This window comes from Lemur catta, chromosome 5 (assembly GCF_020740605.2).
Source record: "Lemur catta isolate mLemCat1 chromosome 5, mLemCat1.pri, whole genome shotgun sequence".
Lineage (NCBI taxonomy): Eukaryota > Metazoa > Chordata > Mammalia > Primates > Lemuridae > Lemur > Lemur catta.
The window spans coordinates 14,609,109-14,632,720 of record NC_059132.1 but is presented as its reverse complement, the minus strand read 5'-3'; the positions used below and the strand labels follow the sequence as shown (position 1 = coordinate 14,632,720).

Sequence of the window (23,612 nt, the reverse complement as noted above, 5' to 3'; positions counted from 1 at the left end):
TACACTTGTTAAAATGAAGAACTCTTTAGAGACTCTCCACAGCAGAATTATCCAAGCAGAGGTAAGATTCAGTGAACTTGAAGACTTGCTGTTTGAAAATACACAGAGGAGAAAAAATAAGAAAAAATGAAAAGGAATGAGGACCACCTAAAAGATACAGAGAATTACCTCAAAAGACTAAGCAGTATTGGTGTTCAAGAGGGAGCTGAGCAAGAGCAAATGGTAGAAAATATATTCAAAGAAATAATAATAGAAAACTTTCTAAAACTTGAGAAAGATATAAATATCCAAGTAGAGGAAAGTCTTTGAATAGCAAGTAGATTCAAGCCAAGTAAGACTATCCCGAGACATAATAATCAAACTCTCAAAGGTGAAGGATGAAGAGAAGATTCTGAAGGCAGAAAGAGATGAGCAATGAAGAACATATAAAGGAATTCCAATTCATCTGGCAACAGACATCTTTACGGAAACCATACAGGCCAGGAAGGCGTGAACAACATTCTCAAAGTGCTGTGAAGGAGAGAGAAAGTCTTTCCCAGAGAATTAAAAGGTGAGAGAATTCACCATCACTAGGACCATCTTGCAAGAAATGCTAAAAGGAGTCCTTGAATCTGAAAGAGCAAAACATATGCCAAGAACATACAATGGGGAAAGGACAGTCTTTTCAATCAGTGGTGCTGATTGAAAACTGGATAACAATATGCAGAAGAATGAAAGTAGACCCCTATCTCTCACCATATACCAAAATCAAAATGGATTTAAAGACTTGAATCTCAGACCTGAAACTATGAAACTATTAATACTAGAAGAAAATATTGAGGAAATGCTCCAGGACATTGGTCTAAGCAAAGATTTTTTTTGTATAAAATGTCAAAGTCACAGGCAACCAAAGTACAAATAGGCAATTGGGATAACGTCAAACTGGAAAGCTTCTTCACAGCAAAGGAAATAATCAATAAAGTAAAGTGACAACCCACAGAATGGGAGAAAATATTTGCAATCTATCCATCTGACAGGGGATAACTAGAATGTATTAGGAGCTCAACTCAATAGCAAACAAAACCGAATAATCCAATGTAAAAGTGGGCAAAGGATCTGAATAGATTTTTCTCGAAACAAGACATTAATTCAAATGACCAACAAGCATACAAAAAAATGTCCAACATCACTAATCATCAGAGAACTGCAAATCAAAACCATAATGTGATAACATCTCACTCCAGTTAAAATGGCTTACATCAAAAAGAAAGGCAATAACAGGTGCTGGAAAGGATGTGGAGAAAGGGGAATGCTTGTACACTGTTGGTGGGAATGTAAATTAGTGCAGCCACTACGGAGAACAGTTATAGAACTTCCTCAAAAAACTAAAAATACAACTACCATTTTTTCTAGCAATTCCACTACTGGGTATATATCCAAATGAAAGGAAATGCATATATGTCAGATAAATATCTGCACTTCCATGTTTATTGCAGCCCTATTCACAATAGCCAAAATGTGGAATCATCTCATTCACTGGATGAGTGGATGAAGAAAATCTGACATATATACACAAGGGAATATTATTCACCTATAAAAAAGAATGAAATCCTGTCATTTTCAGCATTGTGTTTGGAACTGGAGGCCATTATGTTAAGTGAAATAAGCCAATCACAGAAAGACAGATATTACATGTTCACACTCATATGTGGGAGCTAAAAAGTATCTCATGAAGATAGAGAGTAGATTAATGGTTACCAGAGGCTGGGAAGGGGAGGCTGGGAAAAGGAATCGGGGTTGAAACAAAAAGACTAATAAAATTGACAGACATCTCATGAGATTAAGAAGAAAAGAATTAACAAATAAATACTACAAGGAACAAAACGTGAAATATAATTATGGATACAGGAAAGATTCAAAAGATAAAATTACTTGAAGTATTTTCTGAGATTAATAAATTAGATAACTTGAAATGAATAAAGTCCTAGAAAAAATTACTGAAATTGACTCGATTCAAAAAGAAAGAGACTAGAACCAGGGAGAAGGTATTTGCAGCGCACACACGCACACACGAGTGAGGATCACCATCTAGAATAATATGGAAAGCTTAAAAATCAGTAAAATAAACACTTCTTTGGGAAAATGATCAATAGATACAAGCAAATAGGCATCTCACAGAAAAAGAAACAAATGGTGAATATATTTGAAAGAATGCCCAACTTCATCACTAGTAAGAGAAATGAATTTAAGTCCACATAAAATACTATTGTACTTCCGGTAGGCTGACAAAAATAAGAAATCTTACAGAAGAATGTGTGTCAAAATGAGTTATCTGGTAGGAGTATAATGTGTAATTAATTGGAAATGGAATTGAAATGAATTTGGTGTTATCTTGTAATGTGGAACATTTGAATACCTGCTGATCTGGCACTTCCATTGTTATATGTGTGCTCCAGAAAATCTCCTGTACACAATACAATATGTGCAATAGTATTCATATCATTATTCATAATGGCAAAAAGTGGAAACAGCTCAGGTGCCTATTAACATGAAGACGGATAAACAGGTCATTATATAATTGCACAATGGAATATTATACAATAATAAAAATAAATGAACAACATGTATACATAACAAGGTCAAATGTCAAAGATAAGATGTTTAGTGAAAAAAAGCAACACTCAGAAAGTTACATACAGTATGAAACTTAATAAAGCCCCAAAACAAGTGAGACTAAAAATATATTATTTAGGAATATATGTGTATGTGATAAAACTAAAAAAAATCAAAAGAATAATAAGCACCAAATATTGGATCATAATTACCTCTAGGGTGCGGGGTAAGGGGGCAAGTTAGGTGAAGGGTATAGAGGTAGGTGTGACAATATTGGTGATGCATTGATTCTTCCATTGGGTAGATGTTTTCATATATGTTTATTAATACATATGTGCTTTCATATATATCAGATATTACATTAAAATGTAAAAAGATTCAGTTGTAAAATCAAAGACCTGTTTTCTTTGTAAAGGATATTGAATGAAAATATAGATGCTCAAAGATATTTGAATGAGATTAACTGAAATGTAATAATATAATGGTATTAAGTAGGTCTAACTGAATAGAGTAATTCAGGCCTGCTTCTTGATTATTGTAAGTTGAAGGATTCTTTTTAGTTGGATAGTTAGTAGTTGTAGTAAAATTTTTAAAAATATTTGTTTCTTCCTTTCTTCTGGTCAAAATGTCAGTGAGAAGGAGTCTTCTAAAAAAAGTCTATGATCTGTTTAAAAATGATTGTTTTATATTACAAAAAAATACTTAACATGTCTTTAGTTTGTACATTGTGTGTAGTAGTATTTAGTTTCTTTTATGCAGACTAAACACCTCAGTTAGTGTTGAACAAAGAAAATTATATGCTCTTGTTATGTGTGCTTTAATTTAGATGCTTAATGGCTTTTAATGTTACAAAATAAGTTTATTATTATATTATGATCTCATTTGTATTATATTGTCTTGCTCTTCCGTATTTGTGGCGATATGGTCATGGTTTACGAAAATAATAATCCCTAAGAAATAGGTCATTAACAGTAGTTAACGATTACTGGTGATCTATGGTAATGACTGATTTCTTTGGGATTATTGCAGTTATAAACCATAATTACAGATTATTACAGCAATAATTATTTTGTTAAGGAAAAAATGTTCTATGCTTGAACAGCTGCTAAAACAAGTGCCTTGAACATTTCAGAATAAATAGAAAAATGGAAAATTATAATGGAAATTTAGTATTATTATAAAATGAAACTCATGTATCAGATTTTCTTTCCTAAATGTAATTTAGATATGTGGATTTACATGGTTCTTTAAACTTTTTGGAGGTAATTACATTACCAAAGTACCCTCTATTTTTTTTTTGGTATATATTTAAGGTGTACAACATGATGTGTTGATAGTGAAATGAATACTACAGTCAGGCAAATTATCCTATCCGTCACCTTCCGTGGTTACCTTAAAATTTTTGTGATAAGAGCACTTATCTACTCACTTAGCAAATCTCAAATATACAACAAAATCTTATTAACTGTAGTCTTCTTGCTGTATATTAGATCTCTAGACTTATTTATTCATCCTATATAACTGCAAGTTTGTACCCTTTGACCTACTTCTCCCCATTTCCTTCTCCTTGCCCCTGGTAACCACTGCTATTCTCTGTTTCTATGTATTCTACCTTTTTATTTTTAATTCTGTATTTAAATGAGACCATGAAGTATTTTTATTTCTGTGTCTGGCTTATTTCCCAAAGTAACTTCTTTTTATTTTTTTTGGAGACAGAGTCTTGCTCTGTTGCCCAGGCTAGAGTGCCGGGGTGTCGGCCCAGCTCACAGCAACCTCAAACTCCTGGGCTCAAGCAATCCTCCTGCCTCAGCCACCCAAGTAGCTGAGACTACAGGCATGCGCTACCATGCCCCGTTAATTTTTTCTATATATATTTTTAGTTGTCCATATAATTTCTTTCTATTTTTAGTAGAGACGGGTCTTGCTCTTGCTCAGGCTGGTCTCAAACTCCTTACCTCGAGCCATCCTCCCGCCTCAGCCTCCCAGAGTGCTAGGATTACAGGCGTGAGCCACCACGCCTGGCCGTGCCCGGCCCCAAAGTAACTTCTTAACATTTATTATTTTGAATACTGTGAGTCTAAAATTGTTCAGGTTTAGCAATGGTTTAATGTTTATGAGAAATATCACTTCTCATTCAGCTAAATATCAGGATTGTATTCTGTAGTTCAATAATAATGTCTTTATGTTTGATTGTTTGTTACTAGCATTAATCCTAACTCATTCAGTACTTAAGTTTCTAAGGGTTAAGAAATAATCTGTTTTTCCATTTCTTGTACAATAGAAATACTTGCTTTCTAAAACAAAGAGTAAGTATGTACTGTGTTTGTCTTTAAATAAATAAACTTCTATTCAAAATTTACCGTATTTTAGAAAAAACTGCTCACAGTGTATCACATGTTATCCTTGCATGGCATTCTTTGATATGAAAAGGTTAATTTCAAGGTCACAGATAAAATGAATTAAAGAATAAAAGTTTAAATTGTGAGAAATTCATGTCTTATATTTAGCATGTTTAGCCTTTCTGTTATTAGACAGTGGTGCTCATCACATTTTTTGTAAAAATTTTTTATTTTTTTCCCTTTTTCCCTATCTGTCTCACCAGGTTAAATTCTTTGGGCATAGAATCTCTTACCCTTCCCACCCTCCCCCATACATATAAATACTGAGTTATTTTCCTACCACAAAACATGACACATAGTAGGTATTTAGCAAATGTTTTTCTGAATGACTTTTACATGGATTCCCACCTCCCCAGTTTGGAGGATCTGTGTTTGTTTTACAAACAGGATTAAGAAAGTACATATGGCTAATTATGACTAGCTTCAATTGTAACAGCTCTCTTTAGTGGAAAGGAGAGAACTTAAAAAATTCTTATTGTGTGACTTCATTTTCTTGAGCAGCTTCTAAAGTAAGGCACAGAATGAACAAGTAAATGTTACATATTGGTATATTTTATGGTATTGGTAAGTGTAATACAGAACCACATTAAAAGGGGGGGATATCTATTAATAATAACAGTAATAATGGCCAACATTTACTGAGCACTTATAGCATTTGTTGATAAGCATTGTTATGAGTAATTTACATGCAGAATACCGTTTAGTGCTTATCACAACCCTATAAGCCAGGTATTGTTATCATTTTTATATTTCAAGATGAGGAAATTAAAGCAAGATTAAGTAACTAGTATTAAGTACTAGAGGCAGAATTTGAGCCTTGCTCTTGGTAGCTAAATTGTATTGCTTCTATTTTTTAAAAAAAATATTTACTTCCAACAGAAAAATATAAAAATTACATGCATCGTGAAGTCTTGGTCTATTTTCATTCAGGTAGGCATGTTTTATCAAGAGCTAGTAGGTAGGTTTCTGTGTAAACATTAATGATAAGCCCCAAAAGTAAGTTTACTTAATGTAAACCCAGCTATATCAACCATTATTCATTTCATGTGTCACATGTACTTGGTTTTATTTCAAGTATTTTGGAAACGAAAAGAAGTGTGAAACTTCTCCCTGGTAATGATCCCAAAGGCATATGCAGTCTCATCTGTGGTTAAGACTCAGCAGACAGAGAGCACAGTTCAGGATTAGGAATCAAAGATACTGAGAAATGCAGCCAATTTTTGGTAGTTATGTTCCATAAAATCACTCTAAACATTGAAGTAGCAAATACCGAACCATTACTCATGTGGGCCTCTGGTCACATTTTCATCAACCAGTATGATACATAACCTTGTTTTGTGTGTGTTGTTGTTTAAAGATACTTTAATATATACTGTTGATTCATTAACCTTGTACTCACAGCCAACAGCGCTATGACTCATGCCTGAACAAAGCTTATCTAACACATGTATTTTCTATATAAGACACATCACAGTTTTTTTTTTTTCATTTAGGAACATTACATAGCCCTTCACCATTACGCTCGGGCCATTTTAAACAGTAAAATCACCAAAAAGAAGCATAAAAATATGAAAAAATGTGACAATAGACAGACCATGAAAAGAATACTTGTTTATAGTATGAAGCTGAAACAAGAAGGCAGAATGTTACTTTGTTCAGCCTGAGCTTGGAACATGCACATTGTAACATATCTTTCATTGAGTATATTTTGACAAGAAGTTGCTTTTATTTAATTTAAGCAGTATAAATTTAATTTCCATTAATAATCATTTTTTTATAATGAGTCTACATTTTAATAATTTTTCTAAATTGATAAAGTTAACCTTTTCTTTCCTGTTTCATGCTATATTTTCTGTGTAATGATTTCTAAGTTCAGTAACCTATGTCTGTTAATAATATACAATGTGCCATGCACCGTTTTAGGCTGTGGAAATGCAGTGGAGAACCAAACAAAAATACCTGCTCTCATGCAGTTTGCTTTCTGTTGGAATAGACAGGTAACTGTAAGATAAATATGTTATGTTGGAAAGTAAGTGCTAAAGTAAAAAAAAACGAAGCAAGGAAGGAGGATGGGAAATGTTGGGGGATTATATTATCTATTACCAGAATTTAGTGGCTTATTAAATAACAATTGTTTTATTATCTTTCAGTGTTCTGGGTGTTGATAAGGCTCAGGTGGATGGTTCTCATTTAGGGTCTTTCAGGCATTGTAATCAGATGAGAACTGGGGCTAGAGTCACCTGAATGCTTCTGTACTCACTGGTCTGGTGTGTCAGCTGGAATGCTTGGAACATGTACTCTAACTGGGCATTTCTCTCTCCATTTATTCTCTCTACATGGCTAGCTCAGGCCTCCTAACAATATGATGGTTTCAGGGTATGTGGTCTTTTTACATGGTAGCTGGCCTTCCTAGAGCAAGCATTCCCTGAGAGACTGGAGGAACCTGTTGTAAACCAGTTCTCATAAAGACTAGGTCCAATACGGAATGGTGTCACTTTCACCATATTTGGTTGATCAAAGCAATTACAATCCAGCCCAGATTTACAAAGATTGGAAGAATAGACTCCACCTCCTGGTGGCCCATGGAGGGAAGGAATTGATGATGGGTATCTTAAGGACAGGCTACCACTCTAGGTATTAAAAATTGATAGGATATCTAGGTAAGGCCTAACTGAGAAGGTAAATTCAAGACTTGTAAACACAGTTGCATCTTTCTCCTATTAAACTAAGTCTAGGCAAAGAATAGGTGGGATATTGGATATAAACAGTTATGGTCTTGTGGGGTGAGTATGCCAGAGCAAGAGAGGAGTTAATTGTATACAGAAGGCAGAGATGGTAATGACTGACCACAGAATTGAAGTTAGGTAAGCAGGGTAGGGAAGACGTGAAGAGTGTAAAAGAGAGTGAAAAAATGGAATATTCTCAAAAACTATTAGAACTAATAAGAGATCAGCAAATGTGTAGGATATAGGATCAATAAACAAAAATCAATGGTATGTTTATATATTTGCGGTGAACAATCAAAAATGAAGGGGAAAAATTCAAGTCCATTTACAATATCATCAAAAAGAATAAAATACTTAAGTATTTTAAATTGAAAAAAAGTGTAAGACTTATATACACTGACACTGTAAAACAGTGTTAAAAGAAATTAAAGATCTAAATAAGTCAAAAGACATCTCTTGGCCATGGATCAGAAGACTTAATACAGTGAAGATTGCAATACTCTGCAAATTGATCTGCAGATTCGGTGCAATCCCTGTTAAAATCCCAGCTGGCTTCTTTGCAGGAATTGACAAGCTTATCCTAAAATTCATATGAAATTTGCAGGACCCAGAATTGCCAAAATAATCTTGTAAAAGAATGGAGTTGGAAGACTAACATTTCCTGATTTCAAAATTACTCCAAAGCAACAGTAATCAAGACAGTTTTGTACCAGCATAAAGGCAGACATATAGATCAATAAAATGTAATTGAGAGTCCCAGTATAAACCCCTCAGTATACAGACAATTGATTTTCTAAAAGAGTGCCAAGACAACTTTATGGCAAACAAACAAAAAAAAGTCTTCAACAAATGTTCGTGGGACAACTGAATACCCACATGCAAAAGAATGAAGTTGGAGTCCTGTTTTATACCATATGCAAAAATTCAGTAAAAATGAATCCTTGGTCTAAATGTTTAGAGTTAAAACTGTATAACTCATAGAAGAAAACAGGAATAAATCTTCATAACTTTGGGTTGGGCATTTATTTCTTATATATGACAGCAAAAGCAGACAACAAAAGACAACTTGGATAAATTGAACTACATCAGAATTAAAAATTGTATGCATCAGGCTGGGCGCGGTGGCTCACGCCTGTAATCCTAGCACTCTGGGAGGCCGAGGTGGGTGGATTGCTCGAGGTCAGGAGTTCGAGACCAGCCTGAGCAAGAGCGAGACCCCGTCTCTACTAAAAAAATAGAAAGAAATTATATGGCCAACTAAAAATATATATACAAAAAAAAATTAGCCGGGCATGGTGGCGCATGCCTGTAGTCCCAACTACTCAGGAGGCTGAGGCAGTAGGATCGCTTAAGCCCAGGAGTCTGAGTTGCTGTGAGCTAGGCTGATGCCACGGCACTTATTGTAGCCTGGGCAACAGAGCGAGACTCTGTCTCAAAAAAAAAAAAAAAAAAATTGTATGCATCACAATTCACAATTGCAAAGATACAGAACCAACTTAAGTGCCCATCAGTTGATAAATGGATAAAGAAAATGTGATGTATGCACACACACACACACACGCACGCGCACACACACACCATGGAATATTACTCAGCAATAAAAATGAATGAAATAATGTCATTTGCAGCAATTTGGATGGAACCTGGGGATCATCATCCTAAGTGAAGTAACTCAGGAACAGAAAACCAAATACTGCATGTTCTCACATATAAGTGGGAGCTGAGCTATGGGCGTACAGAGTGATATAATGGACATTGGAGACTCAGAAGGGGGTAGGGATAAGGAGGATACAGGGTAAACAATTACATATTGGATACAATGTACAGTCTTCAGGTGATGGGTCACTAAAAGCCCAGACTTTACAGCCATACAATTCATCTAGGTAACCAAAAAACACTTGTACCCCTAAATCTATTAAAGTTTTTAAAAATTTTGTACATCAGAGGACACCATCAAGAAAGTGGAAACACAGCACAGAGAATGGGAGAAAATATTTGAAAATCATGTGACTGATAAGAGACCAGCATCTAGAATACATAAAGAACTCTTACAACCCAATAATAATAAAGACAACCCTTAAAAATGGCCAAAGGATTTGAGTAGACATTTCTCCAAAAAAGACACACAGTGGTCAATAAACATGTGAATGGATGCTCAGCATCATCATTAGAGAAGGCATGTCAGAATTACAGTGAGATACCACTTCACACCCACTGGGATAGATATAATCAAAAAGATGATAACAAGTGCTGACAAGGATTTGGAGACATTGGGCCTTCATACATTGCTGGTGGGAATGTAAGATGGCACAGATGCTTTTGAAAACATTTTGGCAGTTTCTCAAAATGTTAAAAGTAAGTGCATCCACATAAAAACTTGTACACATAATGTTCATAGCGGCATTATTTATAATAGCCAAAGGTGGTAACAATCCAAACAATCAACTGAATAGACAAATCGAATGTGATAAATCCACAGTAACCAAAACAGCATAGTATTGATGTAAAAACCCACATAGACTAATGGAACAGAATAGAGAACCCAGAAATAAATACACACATTTACGGCCAACTGATTTTTGACAAAGGTGTCAGGAACATGCAATGGGGAAAGGACACCCTCTTCAATAAATTGTGCTGTGAAAGCTGGATCTGAGTATGCAGAAAAATGAAATTAGACTTGTTTCTCTCACCACATACAAAAATCAACTTAAGATGGATTAAAGACTTAAATATAAAGCTGGAAACTATAAAACTGCTGTAAGAAAACTTGAGATATGCTTTAGGTCTGGTCTAGGAAAAGATTTTATAGCTAAGACCTCAAAAGCACAGGCAAAAAAAATAAACAAACTAAAAAGCTTCTGCACAGCAAAGGAAACAATCAACAGAATGAAAAGACATTGTAAACTATTCATCGTCCAAGGAACTAATATCCAGAATATACAAGGGACTCAACAGTTAAAAAAAGCCCATTAAAAAGTAGGCAAATGACATGAATAGACATTTCTTAAAAGATGCCATACAAACGGCCAAGTATATGAAAAAATGTTTAATATCACCTGTTATCAGGAAAATGCAGATTACAACTACAATGGGATAGCATCCTACCACAGTTAAACTGAACAGTTCTTATTAAAAAGACAAAAAATAGCAGATGCTGGTGAGGATGTGGAAAAAAGGGAACTCTTCTTCTACACTGTTGGTGAGAATGTAAATTAGTACAGCCACTATGCAAAACAGTATGGAGATTTCTCAAAAAATTAAAAATAGAACTACTGTATGACCCAACAATCCCACTACAGGGTATTATCAAAGGGATACCTGCACCCCTATGTTTACTGAAGCACTATTCACAATAGCCAAGATGTGGGTGGAATCAACCTAAATGTCCATCACCGGATGCATGGATAAAGAAAATGTGGCATATATACACAATGGAATAGTATTTAGCCATAAAAAAGAATGAAATCATGTTCTTTGTAGCAACATGGAAGAAACTGGAGGTTATTATGTTAAATAAGCAGGCACAGAAAGGCAAATATATCTTCTTACTCATATGTGGGAGCTAAAAAAAAAGTTGATTTCATGGAGGTATAGAGTAGAATGATAGTTATCAGAGTCTGGGAAGGGTATGTGGGTGAGAGGAGGGGAATGAAGAGAGGTTGGTTAATGGGCACAAATAAACAGAAAGAAGGAATAAGTTCTAATGTTCGACAGTAGAGTAGGACAACTATATTTTACAAAAATGTACTTTGAAAATAGCTAGAAGAGAGAACTTGAAATGTTCCCAACACATAGAAATGATAAATACTGGAGGTGGTAGATACCTTAAATACCCTTGATCATTACACATTCTATGTATGAAACAAAATATCACATGTACCCTATAAATATGTATCAATAAAAAGAACAAAATGTGATGTATTTGAATAGTGGAATGTTCAGCTATGAAGAAACGTAACTACTGATACATGCTATGACATGGGTGATTCTTAAAAACATAATGCTAAGTGAAAGAGGACAGTCACAAAGACCACATATTGTATGATTCCATTCATGAGAAATGTCTAGATGGAAAAAATCTAATGAGATATACAATAGCCTAGTGATTGCTTAGGACTGGAGGGCTAGAGTGGAATGCAGAAGGACTGCTAAAGGGGTGGGATTTATTTGGGGAAGCATGAAAATGTTCCAAAATTAGACTGTAGTGATGGTTACACAACCCTGTGAATTTACTAAAAAACATTGAATTATATATTAATACCTTAAGTAGATTAGTTGTATGTAAATTATATTTCAGTGAAGCTGTTAAAAAGTGATAGGTTCATGGATTGGAAATTCCCAGTAGACCAAAGGATTGTTGGATTCATCTTTGTAGGTATTGAATCAATAATGATTATGATAGAAATATTGTTTGAAAGAGTGACAGTGAGCCAGAAACCAATACCTTCAAAAAATAAGGGAAATAATATGAGGGAGAGTAGATAATTGCAACAAGGAGGGATATTTGGTAGTATAGTTTGATGACATAAGGTGTAAAGGTGAGTGCTTTTATGATGAAGAGAGGGAAAATGTTGAATGTGGAAATGAGGAACACAAAGAACACCTCCATATTCAAGGCCCAGGATATAAGAAACGTGGAAGAGAAAGCAGCTAGCACTTGTCAGGGCCTACAGAGGAAGCAGGGTTATCAGGGAAGAGCTTATGTTATTATAGACTTATATTGATCATAAAACACTTTGAAGTACATAGAGTAACTTTCTCAATACCTTCAGTTTCCTACATGGACTTTTTGTTGTGTTACCTTTTCCACTAATTGTACATATCATGAAACTTGAGTCTGTTTTATGATGATTACTTGATCAAATTAGTGTTCATGTTCTCCTATTTAATATGTTTCACATTGCTAATGTATAAGGCTGTATCACTGATCAGTTTTGATTTATTCATTGTTTTGTGATAGCACAAGGGATGTGGTTATATGCCACACTATATTTCTAATTTACAGAAAGTCTGTCACCTTAATAGTCTGATGTCTCTTCAGAAATTGTGATAGAGTTGTTGATTAGTTGTAATATAATAATGACTGCTATTATCCACAGGAAAATAAGAATGTATTCTTTTTCTACTTTTTTATCCTTAAGTCTTCTTAACAAGCACAGATAGCCTCTTTCTTGACTGTTAGATTCCACACCTTTTCAAAACCCCTAAGTTCACCTGAAAAGGTTTTACAATCAGAAACGTAATTCATTTAAGTATTATGAAATAGCCTGTTCCTCTATGAAAAATAAGTCTCCAAGGATAGCACAAAATTTCTTTTTAGGAAGTTAATTTTATGTTGTTAATTATTCATACTGGAGTATCTTACGTGATGAATCCAGAGATGTAAAATAATATGCATTAAACAAAAATCATTCAATAAATACTTCCATTTCCAAATTAGTCAATTTTGGCTACTCCAAAGTAAGATTTGTGAAAACTATAGATGTTGCCATTTGTGCCACTCCTATGAAAGTATTTAATCCTTTAAGGGCTACTGTCGGCCATGAAGTTAACTCGACTGTCAAACAACATGAATTGCATAGTGAAATCTTAGATTTTTAAAAATCATGCACAAAAATACAAAGGGAATAAATTCATTACCATCTATTATGTTTTAAGCAGGAGCAATATTTAAAATGATCAGACTTTTACTGTCATGACATTGAACATTCAGAAAAGATGCTGGTCATTGGATCATTCATAATAGTACTTTCCTACTAAATAACAGCCCTGGTCCTCAATATTACATTTATTGTTTTGTTATCAAATTTAATTTCAATCATAAGTCTTCATGATAGATATTGTTTTTTCCATTTTGCAAATGAAAAAGTCCTTAAGACTTAAAGAAGTAAGTAACTTATGTAAGATCACATAGAAAATTGGTAGAGCTGGGATTCAAATGTAGTTTTATCTGACTCTAAAATCTGTGCCATTTTAACTATTATACTGCCTTGATAAACTTAATGCCCAAATCTCTACTTTATGTTAAATACTGAGTTCACAATAGTTTATCACTTGTTTGAAAGAATAGATCATTTTGCTAAATTTGGACATTTTTGAAAAATAAGCTTATTTCTAGTAATATTTCCTAACCTTTTTTCTTTCTTGTTATATATTAGGACGTCTTGCATGGCTAGTATACTTAGTTGGGACAGTTGTAGGAGGAAGATTAACATATATCAGTACAGATGAACATGATGCTATGGATGGAGAATTATCCTGTCGGTAAGTAACAGCCATGTAATTTAAAGAAATTTAAATAGTTAAGAAATGTAGTTATTGAGCTGGTATTATGAGCTAAAGTATTGCATATATGACCTTTTGAGGAAGGTGTTATTTCCATTTTTATTGATGGGAAAACCAAGGCTTAGAGGTTAAATGATTTGTAGAAGTCAAATCTCTAATAAGTTGTAGACTCAAATCTTTTTTAGACTTTGTGCGAATAATGTGAGGAAGATTTAGGTTGCTTTTTATTGTTTAGATCTGATAGAGCATAAAAAATTGGTGTGTGTTGGAATGGTGGCAAAATTTGGGATGATATATATCTGGTCAAAAAGCATTGAGTAGCCAGTTATCCAACACAAGCTTTGTTTATGAATCTTGACTAGATTTTTTCCCTAATGGCCACAGCCTTTAGAAGAAGCAGTTGAATTAATCTCCTCATGTTTCTATTCTGAACTGAGGAAAATTTCTATATACAAATAATACAAGGGAGCAAGTGAGTTGATTGTATTTTATTTTTACTAACATCTTTCCTTATTATACATGCAATATGTGTTTTTGTTGAAGACTTAGAAATACAAATGAAAAGAATAATATATTATTTTAGAGGTAACTATTATCATTTTGATGAAGACCTTTTGGGTCTTTTAATGTATGTGGGTATATGTACACTACATGCGTGTTTTTCGGCTTTTTTAAAACAGAAATTGTCATAATGTTTTGTAAACTAAAATAACCCTAATAGCTAACTCATTGGGGACTATAAGGAATATATTTTTTAAGTACTTAGAACTGCCTGGCAAAATAGTAAGCTATGTATTAATATTACACGGAGAGACACATAGACATACATATACACAACTTCTCTAAATCAAACCTAATATCATGAATATTTTACCTAGACATTTAAATATTCTAAGCTGTATCATAATTTAAATAGACCCTTGGTTTTGGGATTTTAGGTTGTTTCTCAATTTTTCTTTATTACTGCTTTCCAATGAATATTCTTTTAGTTTTATCTTTATGTAGCTTGAAATAATTTCATTAAAGTTAATTCCTAAAAGCTGAATAGCTGATCAAAGGGTATGTAGCATTTTAAATACTTTCAGTACACATTATCGAATGGTCTTCTGAAAAAGTTGTACCAATTTATCCTCTGAAACCAAAGGCTGTGGGAGTTAACCATTTTTCAACAATTGAACACTAGATAATAGGATTCATATTATTGCCAGTTTATAGGTAACAAATGTTTTGTTTTAATTTGTATTTATTTGTTTACTAGTAATGTCAAACATTTTCTTCCATTCCTTTTTTTGTCATTTGTATTTATTCTTTGTGATTTTTATATCTATATTGATTTTCTTTTGTAAATATCTTTTCTAATTTATTCATAAAAGCTCAGCATATATCAAAAAATCTTAATATTTGGCTGAGTTTAGTGGCTTATGCTTTTTGAGGCTAAGGTGGGAGGATCGCTTGAGGCCAGGAGTTCAAAACCAGCCTAAAAAAATAAAAAAATTAGCCAAGTGTGGTGGTATGAGCCTGTAGTACTAGCTACTTGGGAGGCTCAGGTGGGAGGATCGCTTGAGCCCAGGATTATAGTGAGGTATGGTCATGCCACTGCAGTCCAGCCTCCTGGGTGACAGCAAGACCTTGCCTCAGAAAAAAAAAAAAAAATCTTAATATTTTACTATTCATTTTGAAAAGATTTTCTCTGTGTTTTTAATTTACTGTAGAAATTTGCTTTTTACTGGCTTTCAATATTTATGTGGTTAGATCTATGAATTTTTTCCTTCATATTTTCTCCACTGCTTATACTTGGAAAGATTTTTTTCACTCCTAGATAATAAAAATATCCATGTATATGTTCTAGCTCTTTTATGGTGTTAGCTTTTTATATTTAATTTTTAATATATACGACATTTATTTTGTTTTATATACTTTTTCTAAAATTTCCAAAGTGTTAATTAATGCCAACCCTACCCTCTACTGATTTGAAGTACCACTTATATCCTAAATAAAATTCTTAGTCTTTTCCAGGCCTTTCATACTTTTCCATTGATCTTAGATGTCTGTTACCCTATGAAAGTCCTTAAAATCATTATAGCTAGTTGTGATATTCTCTGTCATTATTATTCTTTGTTTTTTTTTTTTTTTTTTTTTTTTTGAGACAGAGTCTCGCTCTGTTGCCCGGCTAGAGTGAATGCCGTGGCGTCAGCCTAGCTCACAGCAACCTCAAACTCTTGGGCTTAAGCGATCCTACTGCCTCAGCCTCCTGAGTAGCTGGGACTACAGGCATGCACCACCATGCCCGGCTAATTTTTTCTATATACATTTTTAGTTGGCCAGATAATTTCTTTCTATTTTTAGTAGAGACGGGGTCTCGCTCTTGCTCAGGCTGGTCTCGAATTCCTGACCTCGAGCGATCCACCCGCCTCGGCCTCCCAGAGTGCTAGGATTACAGGCGTGAGCCACCGCACCCGGCCTGTCATTATTATTCTTAAATATATTCCTAGGTGTTTCATAAATTTGTTGTAATTTTGAATAGAAAATTTCCTTTTATTCCATACCCTTTTCAAGCATTAAGCTATCTCTTTAATAAAATTTTAATCTGAGTAGACCATAAATATTTTCAGTTTTTCTAAGATTAATTACTTTCTGTATTAAATCAAATTACTTAAAATATGAATAAATAGGTGTTTAGGGGTCTTCTTTAAATGCTTTAGTTAATTTTCATCTAAGCAAAAAATGTGCCTCTGTACTATCTTGTAAGATAACATTACATATTTAGTAAAGTGCAAATTAAGTGTATTTTTTGCTATAGTTAGCTTGATTTTTTAAAGTTTTCATCATCAGATGGGGAATATTCACTGCCACTGTTTTGTGAGAAAATATATAATAGGAAATAAACAAAGCAGGTGTATATCTGCCCGTTAGAAAATTCATTTTTTTCTTTAAGCTGCAAACATATTTAACTTAAAATAAGATTTATTTTATATTTTAGCTTGCATTCTCTAGAAAACAGCCTTAGGTAAAGTTTATAGGCTAATGTTTTATTGGAGGGTGGGGAGAAGGGTACATTTTCAGAGAAGAAAGAATAAGAGGAAAGGGAAAGACAGAATAAGAGCAAACAATATAGTCAGTCCTCATTATTTCTGGATTCCATTTTTTAAATTATTCTGTTTGACAAAATTTGTTTCTAAGTCCAAAATCAATATTCATGGTGCTTTTGTGGTCATTTGCAGACATGTACATAGGGGTGGAAAAATTTGAGTTGGATATTGCACAATTTCCCAACAGAGGTTAAACCAGGTGATCCTCTGCCTTCTTGTCACAGCTCTCATACTGCAAATAAATGTCCTTTTGCATTCTATTTAGGGCCAAATTTGCTGCACATTTGTGCTTTTCATTTGTGCTTTCAGTGTTTAAAATAGCTCCACTGTAGTGCTACAGTGCTGTATAGTGTTCCTAGGCACAAGAAGGCTGTTATGTGCCTTACAGAGAAAATACGTGGGTTAGATAAGCTTCATTCAGGCATGAGTTGTAGTACTGTTGGCTGTGAGTTGAATATTAATGAATCAGCAATATATGTTAAATAAGGAGTCTTTAAACAGAAACACACACAAAATAAAGTTATGATTTGTTGGCAAAAATGTGACCAGAGGCTTGCAGGAACCTAACCCTATATTTCCCCTAGGAGCAGTGATTCAGTATAATTAATTCAATATTCACAGCTATTTTATAGAACATAACTACCATGAATAATGAGAATCAACTGTGTAAGGTGGTACATTACTGAGAAAACACAGCTGGTCGCTTGCTTTTACAGACATTGTCCCTAGAGGCCAGATGAAACCACTCAGCCTCAGGACAGCCCATGGTAAGCAGTAGTAAGGGCAATCAGTTTGTTTGTTGGCTTCTTTCTATGTCCAGTTTCTTACCAGTTGATGTCTACCCCTGGATGTTTAACTTTTCCACACTTACGAGTTGTGTTCCCTGGCTTCTTTGAGGAGCTGTTGGGGAGCCAGAGCAGCTACTGGTTTAGTTTAGTTGGAACTGTGGACTGGAGCTGTGGCTTGCCTCTCCTTTCCCCTGGGAGGATTTATAACTGCAGGAGCTGCGTGAATCTTCACTAGGGCTACAAGACAAGTGGCTAGGACCCCAGGGGTGGAGTGAGAAGTGATGGTGGGGTTGGTGGGTGTGCAAGTAGGGCCAAGCAAATTCAAGGTGGAGCATATTCTAGGACTTATACACTTTGTTTGGAAACAACATTAATATGTGTATTAGAATATTGAGATTCTAAATTCAGAATGATGTCTTATGTAAAATTACAAAATATCACTTTCATATGAAGAAATTCCAAGTAAGTGGACCTATAATACAGTCGCCTTCTGTATGTTATATGTTGGCTGTCCATCTCCTGGGAGAACACTACAAACCAGAAGATTGAGAAGCTCCTGCCAAAAGTCTTTATAATTAAAACATATTACTTTGATGTATTTAAATATGTTACTTTAACATAGCAGATAATATATTTGTACTCAGGCCCACAATTCTAATTAAATAAAGATGATTTTATAGTCATTTTAGTTTCATTCATCATGACTAAAATATAAATCTCTTGAGAGATTCCCCAGTTGTTTTGTCTTATTCATCATGTATTCTCTCAATCTAATAGTGGTAGTAGAGTGCCTGCTTCTTTCAGGCTTATTCTAGTCAGCTGTGCCACCCTCTTCCTCTCCTTATTTCTCTCACCTGCTCATCTCCTGGTCATCCCTCATCTTTCATTGAAGACTCTGATTACTAGCTCAGAGTTTTGCTTTCTCTCCCAAACTGTGCTATCATATAGATGATTTCAACGTCTGTCTGATCAGATAATGTTCCTCTCCCTTTCCCTACTCATAAGCCACCAGTGGCTCCTGTCACACTTAAGACAATTTCCAAGCCCCAAAGCATCCTATGCTATTTCTGACCCCATTTTCTATCCTTTCCCACTGAACTCAACCACACTGGCCTCTTTGCTGTTCTTTGAGTATTACCAGTATGTTTTCACTTTAGGGCCTTTGTACTTCTTTTTCTTCTGCTAGGAATGTTTTCTCCCAGATGTTTGTATAGTACAGTTGACCCTTGAACAATGCAGGCGGGGGTTGGGGCGCCAACCTCCCACACAGATGAAAATCCACATACAACTTTTGACACCCCGAAATTTAACTATTAATAAGCTACTGTTGCCCAGAAGCCTTAACAATAAGTCGGTTAACACACATTTTGTATGTTTTATGTATTATATATTATATTATTACAATAAAGTAAGCTACAGTAAAGCAAATGTTATTAAGAAAATCATAAGGAAGAGAAAATATATTTACTATTCATTAAGTGGAAGTAGATCATTATAAAGGTCTTTATTCTCATCATCTTCATGTTGCGTAGGCTGAGGAGGAAGAGAAGGAAAAGGAGAGGTTGGTCTGTCTATCTCAGGTGGCAGAGGTGGAAGAACATCCACATATAAATGGACCTGCACAGTTCAAACCTATGTTGTTCAAGGGCCGGCTGTACGCCCTCACTGCAGTTGGGTCTGTACTCAAATGTCTCTTTTTCCAAGAGGCCTCCTCTGCCCTTTTATCCAAAATAACCTCCTCATCCTACTTTATTTTTCTTCATAGTACTTATTACCTCTTGATGTTGTTTATTTATTTATTCCACTGGAATAAGGGAAAGAATATGCTTTGTTTGTTTTGTTTACTGCTATATTTTGTCTCCTATGTGCGACAAAATCTTAATCCTGAAGGAATTTAGGGTTTTCTCTGATTTGTTGAGTGATAATAAAAGAAATTGCACACTTCTATAGATAGGTGCCATTGTCAGTTAATACGTTGTTTTTAACCTCAGCTGGGCCCTCTGCATTGCTCAGTGATTCTATTTTATGTTAGTAATTCTTGTCTTCTGACTTCGAAACACTTACTGGACTATTTCACTGGGTTGTTCTATCCCATATGCACCTCTAATTCAATGTCTAGAATTAAACTCATTTCTTCCATCCACTCCCAGCCCTGACTGTCCTTCTAAAGTGCAGATCTGATTATGTTAGTGCTTGCTTAATCTCTGCAATGACTTTTCATTGTTTTGGGGATTAAAATCAACATGGCTTGTCAGGCTCTTCATGATTCTGCTTATCTCATTAGCCTCATCTCCTGCCACTGACTACATTATAGCTGCATTGAACACTAAAGCTTTTAAATGAGCCATTTTTTTCCCCTTCTCTAGCTGTCTACCCATGCTTCCCCCTTTCTATCACACACTATCTTTGTGCTGTTCCATCATAAAATATTAGTAATGCTTGCTAATATCCTTATAGGATTTATTATAATACCTGTCATTCTTTATTGTAATCACTTGTTTTATTGTCTTTCCCTTGATAGACTATAGATTTCTAGAGGACTAGGGATATATATGTCTTGCTCACTGAACACTTAATACACTTGTCATATGGTAGGCCCTCAAATATTTGTTGACTAAATGAATACTAATTTAATTGGATATCCAGGGAAATCCAAAACAGTTATCTAAAATTAATTTCTTTGTATTTGAAGTGCTATGCTCATACTTCAACCAAAATTGTTTGTTTGTTTGTTTATTTTTGAGACTATTTATTTATTTATTTTTGAGACGGGGTCTCATTCTGTTGCCCAGGCTGGAGTGCAGGGACATAATCATAGCTCAGTGTAACCTTGAACTCCTGGGCTCAAGTGATCCTCCGCCTCAGCTTCCCGAGTAGCTGGGATGATAGTTGCGTGCCATCATGCCTGGCTAATTTTTTTTTTTTTTTTGTAGAGACAAGATCTCACTGTGTTGCCCAGGTTGGTCTTGAACTCCTGGCCTCAAGTGATCCTCCTGCCTCAGCCTCCCAAAATGCTGGGATTATAGGCATGAGCCACCATGCCTGACCCATGATTTATCTTTTAATGATTTATGTTTTTATTCCTGCTCAACTTTTTATCAGAAATAATTTAAGATAAAGGAAAAATAGATACAGGAGAATAAATTGAAACTGGGAGTGAATATCATATACAGGATGAACATCTCTAATCCAAAAACCTGGAAGATAAAATGCTCTAAAATTTGAAACTTTTTGAGCACTGACATGATGTTCAAAGGTCATGCTCAGAGGAAATGCTTATTGAAGCATTTTAGATTTCATTTTGGATTAGGGATGGTCAACCGGTAAGTATAATGCCAAATTCCAAAAAATCCAACATCTGAGACACTTCTTGTCCCAAGCATTTTGGATAAGGGATACTTGACCTGTATGTATACAATATAAGCATTGGTCTTGTGCATTTGTTAGAGGTGGCCACAAATCTTTAAAGGGCACTGTGGCAGAGACTGCTAATTGTCCCCCATATCTCTTCTTCCTTCTGTAGTAATAAAATATGTGATGTTTTGTTGTGCAAATGGCCACCCTGAATAAAACTAGATTTACTACACTGTCTTGCTGTTAAGTGTGGTCATGTGATTATGTTCTGAGCGACTGAATGTAAATGAACATGGTGTATGTAACATATGTGTACTTAATGGTTGGAGCTGAAAAAGCCACCTTAGACCACAGAGTGATTGTGGAGACAAGTGTAACAACAAAGTATTATAGAAGGAACCTAATCCGCTGATACATCATGGAGCACCAACTAGCCTTGGAGCACTGCCTTAAATTTTTGCTTGAGAGAGAAATAAATATCTATATTATTTTAAGCCATTATTATTTTGGATTTCAGGCATTTGCAGCTGAACTTGTACAACTACCAAAACTTCTTTGACAAATGGATTATGTACGCTTCTGGGAACTCTTTTCCACTGTCCTGGTGGGGAGATCATTGCCTTTTAGGCAAATGCTCTAAAATTGGAAACTTTTTGAGCATTGACATGATGCTCAGAGGTCATGCTCAGAGGAAATGCTTAATATGAGTTGTAAAGGCACCCCTAGCAAGCTGTCTTTTTGTTTCACATCTTCTTTGGATTTGGGAGTGTATGGTATAAAAAGAAAATAAAAGTAAATAAGTGAAAGTTCATAGAATGAACAAAGAACTTGAATAGAAGAAGGGAGGTCCTACTTAATAAAGAACTTAAAAACAATATATACCTTATATAAGTCAGCTGACAAATCACCTGGATCCAGAGATGAAGTTTGATAAGTGTATCTATTTATTTAACTTAGTTACTCCAACAATCTGCTAACAGTACACAGGCTTTAAAAGTTAGTTTTGTCCCTTCTTTCAAAACTGGAGGATAAACGCATTATCTTAGGCAAAAAAACCCAAAACCTGATTATAGTAATCTAATTCTTTAATAAGTTCTCCATAAATCTTAGTGGTATTGAGGATATTTGGTAAGTGAAGTGTATTTATAAAATAAATAGCTTAATTTATAAATATAGGAAATAATCACTATAAAAATGCTTGTCAAAATATTTTTTCTTTTTTTTTTAATTCAAGATATTATGGGGGTACAAACATTTTGGTTGCATGAAATGCATTTGCCTCACCCAATACAGGGCTACAAGTGTGCCTTTCTCCCATCCAGTGTGCCCCATTTCCATTAGCTGTGGGTTTACCCCCCTGCCTCCTGACCTACACCGGTCAGGGGCCCTACCTCACTAGCACCCAGTGAATATTACTACCATGTGAACACCTTAGTGTTGATCAGTTAGTACCAATTTGATGGCGAGTATATGTGGTATATGTTTTTCCATCCTTGTGCTTTGATAATACTCACCAAGTTTTTTATAAAGTTCATATGTTGTGACCTAGACATTTTGTTTCTAGAAGTCTTTGGGAGTAGAGAGAGGACAAAAGTTATGTTTCACTTAGAAATAAGAATTTTTATTCAAAATGAGATGATTAAATTTTGACATAGCATTAATTTTATGTAACTATTAAAAATAATGCTTTGGAAAGTTATTTAATATTACCAAAAATATTGGTCAAGATATATTTAGTAAGATGGATTGTGGAAAAGAATAAAAGGTCCAATAAGTAATCTGAATGCATAAGTGAATACTAGTATATATGATAACAGGTACTTCAGAATGGTGAGCAAAAGATAAACTATACAAGAAAGAAATGATGTTAAATCAAGGAGGTAGCCATCTGGAAAAACCTACTGTTGGATCCTTGTCTCACACTATTAATATATATCAAATAAGTCCAAATGTATCATAGAGGTAAACGTTAAAAAAAAAAAGGAACATAAAAATACCATAGATTGAGGTAAAACCTTGCTATTATGTGAAATCCATAAAAGAAAAAAATTGTTAAATTTTTTTGTGTAAGAAAAACAACAAAAACTTCTGCATGGCATTAAAAAAACTATACTCAAAGTCAAGAGACAAATGAAAAACAAAACAAATTTAAGGTCAGTACAATTATAGGCAAAGGGGTCAGCTCTCTAATATATAAAGAATTTGTATAAATCGGTAATAAAAAGACACCCCAGTAGCTAAAAATGGCAAAGGATATGAGCAAACAGGTCACAGAAAAGGATATACTTAAGGCTTAAAAACATGGAAAAATTTTAAGCTCACATATGTAAGAGAAATACAAATTAAAACTACACTGAGGTGCCATTTTTCAGATTT

The 23,612-nt window shown here is 34.5% G+C and overlaps 1 protein-coding gene across 4 annotated transcripts in view; it reads left to right on the top strand.

Annotated features, from left to right (window-relative positions):
• Positions 1–23,612, top strand: part of RANBP17 (RAN binding protein 17) — a 250,922-nt gene that overhangs the window by 55,797 nt on the left and 171,513 nt on the right. For all 4 annotated transcript variants that reach the window (XM_045551185.1, XM_045551187.1, XM_045551188.1 and 1 more), the window contains exon 13: positions 13,879–13,984. In XM_045551185.1, coding sequence (XP_045407141.1) covers positions 13,879–13,984 — 106 coding nt within the window. The remainder of the gene's footprint in view (positions 1–13,878; positions 13,985–23,612) is intronic.